This window comes from Colobus angolensis, unplaced genomic scaffold, assembly GCF_000951035.1.
Source record: "Colobus angolensis palliatus isolate OR3802 unplaced genomic scaffold, Cang.pa_1.0 Scaffold67, whole genome shotgun sequence".
Classification (NCBI taxonomy): domain Eukaryota; kingdom Metazoa; phylum Chordata; class Mammalia; order Primates; family Cercopithecidae; genus Colobus; species Colobus angolensis.
The window spans coordinates 6,049,780-6,066,706 of NW_012120376.1; the positions used below are offsets into that span (position 1 = coordinate 6,049,780).

The 16,927-nt window shown below is 48.0% G+C and overlaps 1 protein-coding gene across 2 annotated transcripts in view; it reads right to left on the reverse strand.

Moving 5' to 3' along the window:
• Window positions 1–4,242: 4,242 nt before the first annotated feature.
• KIF5A (kinesin family member 5A) overlaps window positions 4,243–16,927 on the reverse strand; it is a 38,422-nt gene continuing 25,737 nt past the window's right edge. For both annotated transcript variants that reach the window (XM_011926013.1, XM_011926014.1), the window contains 14 exons: window positions 15,615–15,803; window positions 15,129–15,246; window positions 14,735–14,799; window positions 14,508–14,617; window positions 14,025–14,126; window positions 13,110–13,170; window positions 12,808–12,879; window positions 12,545–12,649; window positions 9,703–9,919; window positions 9,308–9,461; window positions 8,924–9,006; window positions 8,262–8,289; window positions 7,678–7,792; window positions 4,243–6,660 (listed from right to left, as the gene is read on the reverse strand). In XM_011926013.1, the coding sequence (XP_011781403.1) occupies window positions 7,714–7,792; window positions 8,262–8,289; window positions 8,924–9,006; window positions 9,308–9,461; window positions 9,703–9,919; window positions 12,545–12,649; window positions 12,808–12,879; window positions 13,110–13,170; window positions 14,025–14,126; window positions 14,508–14,617; window positions 14,735–14,799; window positions 15,129–15,246; window positions 15,615–15,803 (1,383 nt within the window). In that variant the 3' untranslated portion in view covers window positions 4,243–6,660; window positions 7,678–7,713. The remainder of the gene's footprint in view (window positions 6,661–7,677; window positions 7,793–8,261; window positions 8,290–8,923; window positions 9,007–9,307; window positions 9,462–9,702; window positions 9,920–12,544; window positions 12,650–12,807; window positions 12,880–13,109; window positions 13,171–14,024; window positions 14,127–14,507; window positions 14,618–14,734; window positions 14,800–15,128; window positions 15,247–15,614; window positions 15,804–16,927) is intronic.

The window sequence follows — 16,927 nt, forward strand, 5'->3', positions numbered from 1 at the left end:
CGCCTGCCTCCCCCAATGTCCGCGCAGTGTGTGGGCTCACCTGGCGCGCGGGATCCCTGTAAGCTGACGACGGAAGCGGCCCGCGAGGCCCCTCGACCTGTCAAGTAGGAGACCGTGGTGCGGCCTGGGTTGGCCTGATTGACTCCCAAGGTCTAGGGCTTCTTTGCTGCAAAGTGGCCGCCTTCTGGCTTTGCCCAGTTTCTAATGAGTAACCTCGGACCTGAGGCTAATGCGGAAGCATTCTTACCGAATGGGGGTTGGGAAGGGGAGGGTTTTGGAAACCCAAAATTCTTACCAGTGGGCTCAGGCGTCTTGAAATTCATTCATTCGTTTAACAAGTATTTATTGAGCACTTACTTGTACTAGGTCCTGGTCTAGGGGCTGGTTTTCCTTTTATTAAAGCAGAGGATAGGACAGTGACTGCTCTGAAGTAGCTGGAAGTCTAATGGCACTGGTTGGCCAGTGGAGATCAAGTTTGCGGTATGCGAGGTATGAGCTATCCTAGAGCTGTGTATGAAGCAAAGCCAGTGATACAAAGAAAGGAGGTGTAGCTGGTCAGGGAAGGCTTCAAAGAGGATAGAGACTTTACTGAGTTTGGAAGGGTGGGTGGAGTTCAGGAATAGAGGTTAAAAGGTTTTCTAGACAGAGAGAACAGCATACAAAGACATGGAGAGAAGAATGAGGCCACGTGCGGTGGCTCATGCCTGTAATCCCAACACTTTGGGAGGCCAAGGCGGGAGGATCACCTGAGGTCAGGAGTTCAAGAACAGCTTGGCCAACATGGTGAAACGCTGTCTCTACAAAAATACAAAAATTAGCCGGGCATGGTGGCAGATGCCTGTAGTCCCAGCTACTTGGGAGGCTGAGGCGGGAGAATCGCTTGAACCCAGGAGGCAGAGGTTGCAGTGAGCCGAGATCATGCCATTGCACTCCAGCCTGGGCAACAGAGCAAGACTCTGTCTCAAAAAAAAAAAAAAAAAAAAAAAGCCCGATGCGGTAGCTCACACCTGTAATCCCAGCATTTTGGGAGGGCGAGGTGGGCGAATCACCTGAGGTCAGGAGTTGTGGGCGAAGGATTACCCAGGTGCCGAGGCAAGAGACTGAAGGCACAAACTGTTGCAGTATACTAAAATAGAATAAAGAATAGTTATAATACAAATTAGATATAGAGATGATTATAGACAATTATCAATCATTAGTATAAACATTATTAATCATTAGCTTTTAATATTACTCTTTGTTGCATTACTAATATAACCTAGGAATAACCAGCAGGTATAGGGTCAGGTGCTGAAGGGATATTGTGAGAAGTGACCTAGAAGGTAAGAGGAGCCCTCTGTCCTGCCCGCATAAGGGCCGCTTAAGGGCTTCTTGGTCAAGCAGTAACACCAGTGCCTGAGAAGGCACCCGTTAGTGGACCGTGAAAGGGAGTCTCCCTTTCTTTGGAGGAGTAAGGGAACACTCTGCTCCACCAGCTTCTTGTGGGAGGCTGGATATTATCCAGGCCTGCCTGCAGTCATCCAGAGGCCTAAACCCCTCCCTGTGGTGCTGTGCTTCAGTGGTCAGGCACCTTGTCCACTTTCATGTTCCTCCCGTACTCCTGGTTCCTCTTTGAAGTTCTTAGTAGATAGCAGTAGAACAAATAGTGAAATCTTAAAGTCTTTGATCTTTCTTGTAAGTGCATAGAAGAAAATGCTGACGTATGCTGCCTTCCCTCTCTGCTTTGGCTACCTAAAAGGGAAGGGCCCCCTGTCCCATGATCACGTGATTTATTTGACCTTATCAATCACTTGGACAACTCACCCTTCTTACCCTGCCCCTTGTCTTGTATTCAATAAATATCAGCATGCCCAGCCATTCGGGGCCACTACCCATCTCCACATCTTGGTGGTGGTGGTAGTGGTCCCCCAGGCCCAGCTGTTTTCTCTTTATCTCTTTGTCTTGTGTCTTTATTTCTTACAATCTCTTGTCTCCGCACACGGGGAGAACACCCACTATGCCTCGTAGGGCTGGACCCTACAAGGAGTTCGAGACCAGCCTGATCAACATGGTGAAACCCCATCTCTACTAAAAATACAAAATTTAGCCAGGCGTGGTGGCACACACATGTAATCCCAGCTACTCAGGAGGCTGAGGCAGGAGAATCGCTTGAACCCGGGGGCGGGGGGCGGGGGCGGAGGTTGCAGTGAGCTGAGATCCTGCCACTGCACTCCAGCCTGGGCGACAGAGCAAGAATCTGTCTCCCAAAAAAAAAAAAAAGGACCACTCAGGTATGTTCCTGGAGGATGACTTGAGTATTGCAAAAGTTCAGGAACAGATAACGAACCAAAGCAGTGGCTGCTGTGTTTGAAAGAAGGGGATGGCATCTAAAGATGCAGTTTGATGTCAACTTGGAAAATTCATTTGAATATGGGGGTTGAAGGAAAAGAGAGGCATTGAGAGTGAGTCTAAGGCTTCTGGCTAATGATGATGATGACATCAAAGAGATGATGGTGACGTGAAAAGGAGCAGATTCAGAGGAAGGTGAGTTCGGTCTGGAATATGTTTGAGGTATCTTAGGTCAGTTGGACACATGCTCCCGCAGCTGAGCAGAATGGTCTGGACTGGGGATACAGATTTAAGAATTGTTGTGGAATATGCAGGCATGGATGACATGTCTTAGAAAGAGCAAGGAAGGAACCAAGGGCTGAGCCCTGGGATAGAGCAGCATTTAAGAGACTTGGGGAGGAAGACTCGGAAGGGTGGCCAGGGAAGTACAGGGAGCCAAGAGAGCAGGGTCACAGAAGCCAAGGGGAGATGAGTTTTAAGAAGGAAGGATTGAAGAAGTGTCATATGTCACAGAGAGGTGAAGCAAAACAAGGACTGTTGTCCAAGAGAAATGTCCACTGTATTTGGTAACTAATGCCATTTGGAAAAGCGTTTTGAGCAGAACAAGCAGCAGATCAAGGTGGGCTAAGGAATGAATGGGGGGGTGAGGAAGTGGGGATGTGAAGCTTGGGATGGTTTCCGGATATTTGGCTTTAAGAAAACAAGTAAGATAGAGAAACACATAGTAAAGGGAGGGACTCTTATGGGAGGGACCTTACAAGGAGATGAGATCACTGAGACAGGCATTAATAAAGAAGATGCACCAAGGCGGGCGGGTCACTTGAGGCCAGGAATTTGAGACCAGCCTGGCCAACATGGTGAAAACCCATCTCTATTAAAAATGCAAAAATTAGCTGGGCATGGTGGTGTACACCTGTAGTCCCCCATACTTGGGAGGCTGAGGCAGAAGAACCGCTTGAACCTGAGAGGCAGAGGTTGCAGTGAGCCGAGATCGCGCCACTGCACTCCAGCCTGGGCAACAGAGCAAGACTCTTACCAAAAAAAAGCTGCAAACTCCTCAAGTCTCCATCAATTTATCAGTTTTAGATATTTTATATATTTATATATTGAGATTCTATATCAGTATCTCAAGAATGAAGTATCTGGAAGGGATTCACTTTAGCCTAAAGAAAGGAGATTTATCACTTGTCAGAAGGGAGAAATAAAGGATATGTGCAGACACAGATAGGTAATTGTGTAGGTGCATGTGGGCAGGGGGGAAGATAAAGAATTTCAGGCTCAAGTGCCTTAGATGACAAAGTTGCTGCCTGAGAAAGGAGGGTGGAAAGGGTGTAGACGCTTGCTCTGGGAGATAGGAGAGGAAAGTGAGCAGCACCGAATGTCCTGGTAGGTTTGTAGACTCTTCAGTTTTATTTACCCCAGTTTTTTTGGGTGTGCAGTTTTCTCCATCTGAGAAGCTTTGAGGTATGAGCAGAGAAAAGAGGTGGAGCATGCTTTAAAATGGGGGTTGGAAGGGTGATTGTAGTGGATGATCTTGGGAAGGAGTATTGATTTGCTGGCTATGGAGAGATGATGACACACTAGAGTGGGAAGGAATTGATGCCAGGACTGAGGCTGCTCTGGGTAAAAAATGAAAGAACAAGATATTGCTTTTGGTAAAAACTACAAACAGTGTAGATATCCACCAGTGGTAGACTGGTTGAATGAACTGTAGGATAAATGTGAAAAATTATATTTTAATGAGGTCAATTTATATATATTGACATAAAAAGATCTCCTGGATATATTGTCAAGTGGGAAAAAACCCAGCCTAAGTCTATAGAAAAACATCTGGAAGGATATATTCTATCAAGTTCCATTACATCCAAGGAAGGGAGTGAGATTGGGAAGGGATAAAGAATATTTACAACAATGTAGAGTCATCAATGAATTTATTTTATTTTAAAGATATCTATGTACACCAAGGAAATACACACAGGGGGTTGTGCAGTTTGGTTTGTCTTCCACGCTGGCATGCAAAATTTTGGCAGATGTGAGTGGGCAGGCCAGGCGCCCCTTGCAGTGACCCTGGCTCTGAAAGGGATGCGGCGAAGGTAGGGAGCAGGAGGAGGAGGAGGATGTAGTGTGAAGCTTCTGGTGAAGGGTTTGCGTGTGTGTTGTTTCTTTTTTATGTAAGTGAATTATATTTCCCTTACATCTTGCTAAAGAGAAGGCTGCTCCCTCTGTGTCATCTCTCTCCTCATCTGCGCTACACCCTCACATTTTCTTATGTGTTTTTAAAAGAACCATGTGGTAGCAACATTACATAAAACCCCCTGGATTCTTAAGTGCCCTGCTGGCAGCAAATGTTAGCCTAAGTCCACAGGCCCACAGGAACCTTCCTTCTACCCTAGTGGGTCTGGAGACAGCGTGGCTTGTCTACCCCACTGTTGCCCTCTTTTCCGTGAGTTGCAGCTTTAGTGTGAGGAGCCAGAGTGGACCGCCTTCCTCAGAACAATGGTTTTCAAACTACTCCACAGAATCCTCAGGGTCTCGCAGGACTGTTCAAGGGCTCATTCGCTGAGGAGGCTTTGAACAGTCAGTCCTAAGAGACCCTGAGGATTCTTCCACCAAAAAAAGAAAGTGCAAACTGCCCAGGTCTGCATTCCTTTATTTTTTATATTGGGGTTATATGTAAGATTTGTTTTGAAAAGCGTTTAAAAATAATCACTGCTTTGGATTTATTCCACATTCCACTGGTATTTTTCCCCCTGCAGTTCTCCCTAACTGCTAAAAGGAGCTCAGCAGGTAAAGGGAGCAGGGCCTCTTTCCCTTGAAAGAGTCATGGGCCAGTGCAGCCTGCGCTTACCGGCTGGCATTCCCACTCAGCTTCCTTTCCTGACTTAAGAAGCTGGGTGATAGGCTGCCCTGCTGCTGGAGAATCTTGGTCTTCCTCCTAGAAAAGACTGGATATCAGGACACCAGACTTTCTCTCCTGGTTTGGACTGGCTAGTGACCTCCATCCCTGCAGTTACCTAGAAAACCACCTTAGCACCATGTGGAAGGAAAGGACCATGTGAAACTAAAACAATAGTCCTCTTCGGTGTGGGGGGTGCTGCATATGGGCTGAGAATGGCTGGGAGAAGAGCCCTCAGGGTCAAGCCTTAGAGCTCCCCGCCTCTTGAAAATCCACCCTGCCCCTTTCTTTAAAGTGCACTTAATACCAGATGGGGACATCAGAGAAGGAACTCTTTGTGGAGAAAAAAAAAAATGTATATTGGGGAAAAGTCAGGCTCCAGCTTGAAAGGACGGCAACTAGAGAGAGAGATTTTGCCAATGAGCTGGAAGCCCCCAAACCAAAGGTGGAGATGGGAGGAGCATGCCGCCCAGTATGGAACGAGAAAGAAATCCAGCTCATCGCTTCCACTTGAGGGCACCGTGACCAAAAGAAAAAAAAAAGACTCAGAAATTTCCCAGCCTATTCACCCACAAACCTAAGGAATCAATCATTTTGACTACACCTGCCTGTAACCATCTCCATGGAGAGACGAGCAGCCATTGACTGGCTGCTGGGAGCAGTCTGCCTCCTCCATTTTTCAAAATATTTTAAATCAACTCTGAGTTCTGGTCACGAGCTCTGGGACAGGGAATATCAAAAGAAGCTCTGAAGAAAAAGGGAAATGGTCCCGTGAGCAACCCATTTCTCAGTCCAGGGGAAAACAGGAAGAGGGAGGCAAAAGGCAGACTTTGTAGGGCAGAGGTAAACACCTGAATCCTTTGATTAAGGTGAGGGGTGTATGAAGAAAATTATATGTCTCAATTAGCAGCCCTTCCATTTTACCTTCCCCTGTGCTATATGTGAAAGAGGAGGGAGGAAGAGTTTATTTCTCTGTCTTATGATGCTAAGACATTCTTCTGCTTAAGGCTTTGTGTGCGTGTGTGCATGTGTGTGCATGTTTGTGTGCGCGCGTGTGTGTGTGAAGAGTCACAGCCCTCTAGCTCCCATTTTTCCTTTTGTCATCTCTGTGACCTCTACTCAGTGACTAACACCACTCAGTGTGAGACGAGTAGATGAGAAAGAAGAAACATTCACCCTCCTCCCTATTGCCCCAAATAAGGAAGGTAGACTATGCTTTGAAATTGCTAAATACATCAGTAGATACTTAGAGAATAAAACAGAAGAGAGACATAGCAGCAGCTTTTGATATATAGATACAGAGTACAAAGAGATACAGAGTAAGAGAAGACATCAAACATAGTACAGTCCAACAACAGGGGTTGGGGAGGGAGTTAGTATCAGAGACCACAGGTTTGCAGCATGCTGAGAGAAGAGGCCTCAATCCCTCTTAGAAACTGGGAAAGAAAGAGAAAGAGGGTGTGAGGGCCCAGCTTGTAGCTCAGCCAGAGAACAGGAACAGGTGACATCTACACACACTTTGGTTTACTGTCCTGTTCCTTTAACACCAACAAGTAGACCCCCCTACCACTGCCCCCCACAACCCAGGCTTGCACCTCCATCCCTAGGCCTCCCCAACTCCTCTTCCACATTCCTGCTTCTCTGCTTCTCAGGCTTTTCTGTCTGTGTGTGCCCGATTTACTATTCTGGGAAACCCCTGGAGAGGGCTCAGCTTAGATTCAGCCCAGTAAGAGACTGGCCATGTTCTCTGTGCCACTTCTGGGCCCTAAAGCAACCTTAGTGAGAAACCTGATGACACACAAGAACAAAGAAGGTTCCTGTGCTGCTAGAGGAGAGCACCTGGGGACAGATGAGGAAAAAGAGGGGCTTTTCCACTTCCACTGAGCAAGATGGGAGGGGAGCGCTGACTGACTTCGTGGGCCGCTTCCTAAAGCTTACTGGTGGTATATACAGATGGGAGGAGGATGGGACACAGGTGCAGGACACAGGATGGGACAAACATCGCCTTAGCTGGAGATGTCTTAGTTCCAAAAACACCTATCCATCCAAAATTATTTCAGGGTGGAGGAAGAGGTGGGGTTGAGATGGCCCCCCAGGGTCTCTTGATGGATCTGCGGTCTACCACCCCTGTGTGGCTCTCATCTACAGCGGCCAAGCTCACTTCTTTGGACGTATGACAGTGACCCCTAGTGGCACAAAGACAGTACTGTGGTTACCGCTGTAGCCTAAGGGAAAGCAAAAGGGGGCACGGGAGGTCAGTGTCCAGATTACATGGGGCCGCACAGGTGTAGCCCCCAGCAGGGGAAAGCAGGAGTTGAGGGGTAACTACATAGTAAAAGTTTTGAGGTGGTAAACAAAAAAAAAAAAAAGAAGAAGAAGCCGGAGAATCAAAGAGGCTGTCAGCAAGAAGAGAAGCAACCTGAGGCTGGTCTGAGGAAGCAGCCTGACGCTACCTGAAAGTGCAGGTATGCAGCCGTGGGTGTGGAAGATTAGCTGGCTGCTGTCTCTTGGTGGAGAGGGAAAAGCTTGGCCTGGTCCTCAGCCTCATAGCCACACGGCAGGTCACTCCTGGAGGAAGACACCCACCATGATCAGCTCCACAGAAATGAAAGCATTCCTGTCATCATGGTTACTCTGCTCTGAGAACATCCCTGTGAGATCACAAAGGGCAGGGACTATTTGCGTTTTACAGGAATGCAGGGAAATTCAAGGCCAGAGGAACGTAAATGACTTGTCCAATGTCACAAGGCTCCCTAAGGTAGGCGAGAAACCCAGTCATCAGATGCCCATGATGTTTTTGCCCAGACCTTATCACTGGAATAGGGAGAAGCAAGATGGGACTGGAGGAGGGGAGATACTCTGCACTGAGGCAGGGGAATGACTGGATCTCCTGGACAACACAGTGATGAAAAGAATGAGTCTCACGCCCTCCTCCTTCCCCCAAGGATCCAGGAACCTCCAAGTGGGGCACAAGGGAAATTTAATCATTTCTTCTAGTCCCGCCCAGAGAACCCAGGGGTAGTGGGGACTGTTGTACCTATTGTCATTGATATCTGTGGCATTTCCTGAAGAGATCATCATTGAGAACACAGGATTAGAAGAAGAAAAAAGGAGACTGGGTGTTAGAAAGTTTGCCCAAACCCTCTCCCATCTTAATCCCTTAGAGAAAAAGATAAGCTGTGACACTTTCTCCTTAATTATCCCAAGCTACATCATTATTTTGTTTGAGAAAAAGTCTCCCCAGCCCCTCACCAAGGAGAGGAAAAGGGAACTGGAAGGTAAGGGCTGGGATTGGCATGGTAATAGGAGGAATTCACTCCGAGGCAGCCTGAGACCTAAAGGGCTGGGCAGTGCTCAGGCTGTAGGTAAAGGGTTACTTTTTGTTCATATGTATTATTATTATTATTTTAGAGCCCAGGCTGAGTGCAGTGGCTATTCACAGGTGCAATCACAGTGCACTTCAGCCTTAAGTTCCTGAGCTCAAGCAATCCTCCTATCTCAACCTCCCAAGTAACTGGGACTACAGGTGCATGCCACCACACCTGGCTATATGTTTTTGTTTTTGTTTTTTTTATTTGAAGCCTTGGCACACCAGAAAGGTTCAGTTAGTGTTTTTTGTAGACTAAGGTCACTTACTTTTGTGCCTCTCAACTAGCTCTGAGGACCCCAAAGGTGGGATCACCCATCTTTTTCACTCACCATTGTCCATGTTGGCCTTCTGGTAGGAAGCCAAGGGGCCGCCAGAAGACGTGGCTCCACTGCTGGTACAGGAGTTGGCAAAGCTGGACAGAGCAGAGAAAAGAGGCAGCCTCTGGCACCCACCCTCCACTAGTCTGAGGACCACTAATCCACACTCACCCTCAGCGAGAGAGCTGCTCAGCCTTCCCCATCCCCAGAGAGCAGAGGACAACAAACATGGCCACAAGCTGGGAGGGCAGACACCCACCTTCTAATCATAGGCATGAAGTTGAGAAAGGGTTTAGGAAAATAATTAAGCCACAACCAATAACTGACCCCACCCTATGCCTTCCAGGGTCCAGTGAACCTTGGGTGGGACTCCAACCCACACTTGTGGTCACTCACTACATATCTGAGGTGGAGCTGGGTGTGGCCTGCAGGTAGAGATTCTGGTAGTTCTGGAAGAGGCTGTTGGTGTAACTGATGCACTCAGGGCTCCGGGTGCCATAGGGGTTGGTGGGTGAGGACGCTGGGTAGTGGCCAGGCCGGACAGGTTTGGCTGCAATAAAGAAAGAAAACAACCATGAGGAGGCTATGACCCTGCATTTGCCCCGGTCCCTGAGGTCATTTAGCTGGGGTTGCACTGAGTTGCTTGTAACATTATCACTTTTTTACTTTTTGGGGGATGTGGGATGAGGCTAGGGGTAGGTAAGAAGCAATAATCTAGTTGCTTGGCAATTAGTAATTTGCTAAATTTGCTTCAGGAGATACTCCCACCTTGCCTGCTAACACCTACTCACCAATCTGGGCAGAATGGCCCCGTTTGCCCGAGCTCTTGTAGCGAACGGCCTCCTTGATGCGGTCCACCTCCTGCTGGTACCGGCGCTTGTCCTTCATGGCGCCCTCCTTGGCCTCCTTCAGTGCACCCTCCAGGGCCTTAACTCTCTCAGCCGTAGCCCTAAGTCGTTTTTCCAATTTAGGAAGCTCACAACGCAGATCTGCATTGTCACGTACCAGCTATAGTACAAGCCAAAGGGAAGAAGTGGAAAGGAAGGCAAGTGACCCAAGACAGTCACCCAGAGGAGTGTACGGGACAGGGGTGAGGAAAGAGAATAAAGAAAAATCAGGGGTCACAGAAGACAGAGACCATATCATTTCCTCAAAAGGCCTCATTGCCTTTATGTAATGGACTGTTCTGTCCAGCTCATTCCTTCCCCCAGAGTGAACGGTGGGTGGCCAGGCATTAAAAAGTTATATAATTTTTTAGGCAGTAAAACCTGCCATCTCCACTGCAGCCCCGAACTCTCGTGGCAGCACCTTGTCCCGTCTCCATCTGGCCTCCCCGACATCTCCCAGCATGTGCCAGACCAATAGCCCCAGGGCGACCATGGGGATGAGGACCCCCTTCCCCAGACAGCACTTTGTGGGCATGCAAAGGTGGGGCAGCAGGGGCACAGTAGCAGTTTGGTGGCTGTGGCATTGAGGAGAATGGGTGCATGGCAGGTGCAGTACAGAGCAGGAGCAGAAGCTGGAATTCAGGAGCCCCGGATATACACGCACAGACAGGCAGAGCCCGCCCGTAGGAAGGAAAGAAAATGTTTGAGGTCTCGCAAACATTTGCACTCATTACCTTCACATTTAGGGACTTCCTGGGTTATCCCTCCCCCAATGAAATTAAGCTACAGCGTCGTAGCAACCACCCTGCAGCCAGAAAAGACTTCCTGATCTTTTTACAGGTTCCACACAATGACTGGGGGCACTACAGGTTGCAAAAGGAGCAGGGCCTTGGAAGACAGCAGGTAAATCAGCGTAGCGGAGAACACTGCGAGCTCAAGGGGACAAGCTAGAAACCTTTCCATGCAGTTTCCATTTGGACAATTTATGGAGTATAAGCAATGTTTTGCTGTGACAATACTTTAGTTTAATTGATAATAGGGCTATAGTCCTGGCTGTTAAGATTCTGTTAACTGAGAAGTTTTTATCTCCTTTTTCTTTTCACTCTTATGTCTGCTGAGGTAGGAAATTGTAGTGAGTCCTCTTTTTATCCTATAGGTGAGTCATTTTTGTTTTTTGGGACTTTGAACAGAGGCAGAGGCTTCAGTGAAGATAAAGGAAACAGTATGTGGTTGTGTTTTTTTGTGGAAAATTTTTTGGGGGCTTGCTCCATAGAGCAGGGCTTTCCCATAGGCAGAGAGGCCCAGAGTGGCACACATACACTTTGTGTGTGTGTGTGCGTGTGTGTGTTTTAAGCAATATAATATGGATCTGGACAGAGAGGGAAAGTGAATGCAGGAATGAAAATTGAATGACAGAATTGATTTCAAATGTTTCCTATCTGCCTTTCAACTTTTCTATAATTTTGTTACTCAGTTTCATAATAAACAAAGGAAAAAAATCATAGCAAAGCCCTCTGCAGGACTAAATAAAACAAATAAACTCTGTACATTATCACTGGGCACAGGTTTGGGATTCATTACCAAAAAAAAAAAAGTACTGCATATTTACTGTATATGCTGGGCATTATACTGGAAGGAAAAGAAGTTTAAGCGCTAGGCTAGTGAGAATGTAAGTTTAAATGGAATCTTAAGGTAGATTTGAAAGGAAAGGAATGAAGTATAGGTTAGGGTTTATTTTATGAATTAGTTAAAAGGACTCGTTGACAGCTTGCTGAGCCTGTCTTCAAGGCTCAGATAGTTAGTGCTAGTGAGAGTGCCCCTGCCCAGCACACACCAAACATTTCCTGTCCTGACTCCTTTGGACTGCCCTTCTGCCTCCCCACCCCATACCTTTGAAACCCAGTCATCCACCTAAAGAACCGCAGCAGCAAGGAGTGGGACAGAGAGGCAGCAACTTAATACACAGGAGTTTTGACTGGGGCCCCAACCAGGGGCTGGCCGGACCATCTCAGGGACATCATTTTTTTTTTAATTGAAACGGGTCTCACTCTGTCACCTAGGCTGGAGTGCAGTGGCATGATCACAGCTCACTGCAGCCTCTACTTCCTGGGCTCAAGCAATCACTCTACCTCAGCCTCCCAAGTAGCTGGGTGTGCGCCACCACATCTGGCTAATTTTTGTATTTTTTGTAGAAATGGGGTTTCGCCATGTTGCCCAGGCTGGTCTTGAACTGCTGTGCTCAAGTGATCCGCCTGCCTCGGCTTCCTGAAGTGCTGGGACTACAGGCGTGCACGACTGTGCCTGGCCAGGGACATCATTTAATGTCCCTGCATGCCTGCCCCAGACCTAGACGATGGAGTTCTCTCCAGGAGAGAAGCCCAACTCCCTTGCTTCTTCTCGTCTCCCTGCCTTCCATCTCTGGGTAATGTCTGACCAGTTTCCCTCCTGTATATTTACAGTCCATGACTTTGTCAGTTTCAACCTCTCCCTCCAAGGTAGGCCTAGGGAATTCCACTTTGAGCAGAGGTGGGTTAGAAACTTTGAGAAGGGAATACAGGCATGAAACAAAGAACAAGGTAAAAGTGGACCAAATATTGTATAAAGAAGGGATTAGCAGCGACAGTAAAAGCGAACAGTAAGGAAAAAATGCAACTAGATTTTCCTGAATCCAAGGGGCCTCTGAGGATTTGGTATCCTAGGTACCTGGCCTCAGAAGTTCTCTTCACTCCCTTCAGCAGACTCTTACCTGTTTGTGAACCTTTGTAAGCTGTTCCAGGTTGTTCTCAAGAAAGGAAATCTTCTGCTTTTGGGAGTGAATCCCCCCACTGTCTTCGGGCTCCATTTCTGCACTCTGAGAACAGATAGAAGGAAAGATGCAGCTGTCCTGAGGCCAAACAGATCCCACCAAGACCAGGCCAAGCCAGTCCCATGGTGGGCAACAGGGGCGGGAGAAACCTAAGGATGGGAGGAGGATGTGGGGGCTGATAAGACCCCAAAGACAGCACTCACTTTCTTGACTCGAGTCGTGACGTCTTGAACGAACAGCTTGCGAAGGTTGTGGAGGGTCTGGAGTTCCCGGGCCTGGAAAGAATGATGAAAAATTGGGAATAGCCAGATACCAGGTCTGTCCTATTCCTCCAGAATTATAGGAACCTCCAGTTTCTATAGTGAGTCACTCATCCTTTAGGAAGAAAAGGGTCTTGATTATGCTACAGAATGGCTGAAAAAGGGCAGGAGGAATAGAGTTAGGAAGAAATGAAGCCTTCCCACTCCCCAGTCCTGTGAATTTGGCACAGAAGGGAACCACTCACAACTGTCTCCTCCAGACCCTTGAGGTCCTGCTTGGACTGTTCATGTCGCTCGTACAGAAATCTGTAGCAAGAGAAATAAGGGAAATGGAAAGATCCCTCAGGACTCTCCTTCCTCCTGCCTCTTCCTCTATTACTTTTATCTCCATTTAAGTATTACTATTATTGTTACTTTTTGAAACAGGGTCTCATTCTGTTACCTAGGCCAGATAGAGTACAGTGGCACAATCATGGCTCACTGTAGCCTGAACCTCCTGGGCTTAGGGGATCCTTCCCACCTCAGCCTCCCAAGCATCTGGGACCACAGACATATGCCACCATGCCCAGCTAATTTTTGTATTTTTAATAGAGACAGGGTTTTGCCACGTTGCCCAGGCTGGTCTTGAACTACTGAGCTCAAGCAGTCCACCTGCTTCGGCCTCCCAAAGTGCTGAGATTACCGGTGTGAGCCATCACAGCCAGCCTATTATTATTTATTACACAAGTTACTCATGTTTACTGTGCAAAAATTAGAAAAGAATTTTAAAGAGAGAGATAAGCCGAATTTTTATAAAAAGCCTATTATTCTACTATTCACAGATCAAACCAACATTAACCTTCTGGTGTCCATCTTTCCAGACTCTTTTTTCTATGCCTATATATCCATGTATCCATTTTTATGGGATCATACCATGCATATGGTTTTGTAACCTGCATTTTACACTGAATAGAACATCGTAAACCTCCTTCCATACTGGTGAATACTCAACGGCAGTCATTGCTGAGAGTGTCCTTTTTGTCCCTTCCCTACCCCATCATATTTTTCCCACGAGTCACCCTATCATGTCTGCGTGTGTATCCTGCCTCTGCAAGCATGACAGAGTTCGCAGTTCTGAGCCTACAAGGCTGTGGGCTTACAGGCAAATCCATGCCACTCACGTCAGCTCCTGCAGCTTGGTGCTCTTCTCATGTTCTTCACTCTTCAGCTTCTCGTAGTCAGCCTGAAGCTTCTCTAGCTCTAACTGGAGCTTCTGATTTAGGCTACAGAGCATCAGGAGGTAAGGGAGAGGGGGGAAAAGATGTTAATGAGGGGGAAGGGAAGACCAGCTCTTCAAATATCTTCCTTCTTGAACGAGTGAGTCCAGTTAGAATTGATGTGTCCAGTTTCAGATACCAGGGGCAGACTCAGGCCACCATCTCCATGACAGAGCCAGGAACCCTGACCTCTCCAATCCTGGGAGCCTCAAGGATAGGGACTAGTCCTTATTCCATGTATCTCCTGAGGTGGGGCTACAAAGTTGTGGCATTGTTGAGGGAATGACACACGGATGTTAAATAATCAGCTCCAGAGGGGACATGTGAGTTGGCACAGCAAGGTGACAGGACCCGGGAGGGGCTGGAGTCGCCCTTGGGAACCCTTACTCTTTGAGTTCATCAATGGTCTTCTGCTTCTCGTTGATCTCGTCCCGGAGCCGGGCCAGCTGCCGGTGATGGGCCTCCCGGTGACTCTCCATCTGCAGCTCCAGAGCCTTCTGCAAACAATCCCACCCCAAGCTCAAAGGCCAGACTCCCAGAAACAAGTTCTGTGAGAGCCAGCACAGCTTTCACCACACCAGGTCCCAACTATCCCTGACACCTTCCCCACTCACCTTCACTTCATCTGCATCCTGGGTATCAGGTTCCTTGTCCTTCAGGGCCACTTCATGCACAGTTTCTAAGGGAAAGAGGGGAAGACAGCTGACATCAAACCTACTTCTTTCAGAAAGAACTTCATGTTGTGACCAGAACTCCGGGAAGGACTGGGGATGGGCCCACAGGGGTGTTCTTCTGTGTTAGGACTGTCCAATTTGATATAGCAGGAACAGAGAACAAGGGTGCATGGTTCATGTAAAATGAGCTACATGCAAAATCTTGGCTAATATATGAGTTGGCATCCATGATTTCAAGCTAATGCTTTGAGTGAGTGATAATTGGGGTGATTTCTTTTGATGTTTCTGACTTCTCTGCCCTGGATGGTGGGATGGAGGAGTAAGAAGGCCTCACCCTGGGCCTGGAGCTTGGCCAGCTCGTCACTCAAGGAGTCATAGGACTCTTCCAGGTGCCGCTTCTTTAGCTCCACGCTCTGCATGTATTCTGTAAGTGAGCGGATCTTGGCCTCGTGCTGGTGGGAGAAAGTTGCTGAGAGGAAGAAGATGGAGCAAAGGACACAACCCCAGGCCGCACAGATCTCCAACCCCAGCTGTGCTCCCAGCCCTCCCTCCTGCTATACTTCCCATGAGGGTGCAGGGTTGGGGGCCATTCCTATGGGGCTCTTCCTTTAGCTACCTTGGTTCAGGGGGCAGTACCCGCCCTGAGCCTTTACTTTTTTGGCCCTGATCTGCACCCCTGCCACCCTAGCTTTTCTGTCCTTGATTTCACTTGACCCCAGAACTTTTGACACCCACCTGGGTGTTAGGAGTTTTAGCCATAACCCCAGAGTAGCCTTCTTTCTCACATGGCATCTGAAGGTTCTCAAACTTAGGCACTCACCTGAGAGATGAGGAGCTGGCAGGATGAGAGCTCCCGCCCAGTCACTTCCATCTTGCGGTGACATTCCACCTGGAGGTTCTCCAGCTGCCGGCACCGCTTGACCACAGACTTGACTTCTGACTTGATTTTGCTGATGTAGAGTCGGGCCACAGTGAACTCCTCCTCGATGGCCCCACTGATCTCCACTGGCTAAGGGTGAGTAAAGGAGGAAGAGATGCTTCTTGGCTGCTGGGAAGCTTTATCCGTTCCCTCCCACCTTTTACCTACCCACACACACCCACATATGCAGGGACTCAAATGGGATTGGTATTTTCCAAAGGACCTTTAGCAGCTCTCTATCACTGGCATTTCACATTAAATTCTTCTGCCTGCATTTAAAAATCCAAGTCTGTCCAGGTGCAGTAGCTCACGCCTGTAATCCCAGCACTTTGGGAGGCCAAGGTGGGTGCATCACCTGAGGTCAGGAGTTCAAGACCAGCCTGGCCAACATGGTGGTAAAACCCTGTCTTTACTAAAAATACAAAATTAGCCAGGCATCATGGCACATGTCTGTAATCCCAGCTACTCAAGAGGCTGAGGCAGGAGAATCGCTTGAACCCAGGAGGCGGAGGTTGCAGTGAACTGAGATCACACCACTGTACTCTAGCCTGGGCAACAGAGTGAGGCTCCATCTCAAAAAAAAAAAATTCAATTCTGGGCTGGGCTCGGTGGCTCATGCCTGTAATCCCAGCACTTTGGGAGGCCGAGGTGGGTGGACTAGATCATGAGGTCAGGAGTTTGAGACCAGCCTGGCCAACATGGTGAAACTCTGTCTCTACTAAAAATACAAATATTAGCCAGGCTTGGTGGCGGGTGCCTGTAGTCCCAGCTACTAGGGAGGCTGAGGCAGGAGAATTACTTGAACCGAGGAGGCGGAGGTTGCAGTGAGCCAAGATCACACCAGTGCACTCCAGTATGGCCAACAGAGCAAGACTCCATCTCAAAAAAAAAAAAAAATCCAATTCTGACAGTCCCCCACTTATAAATAAATCTTATAAAGCAACATGATTTTATTCTGATCTGCTTGATCACCCAGATTATTCTCACACCCACAGATTTGCATATTTCATTCTTAACTCTGTACCTATGCCCCACCTCTAACTGCTGCTGTAAACACTGCTCTGTTGCTACTTCTTTTTATTATTATTATATATATATATATTTTTTGAGACGCAGTCTCGCTCTGTTGCCCAGGCTGGAGTGCAGTGGTGCATCTCTGCTCACTGCAAGCTCCGCCTCCCAGGTTCATGCCATTCTCCTGCCTGAGTCTCCTG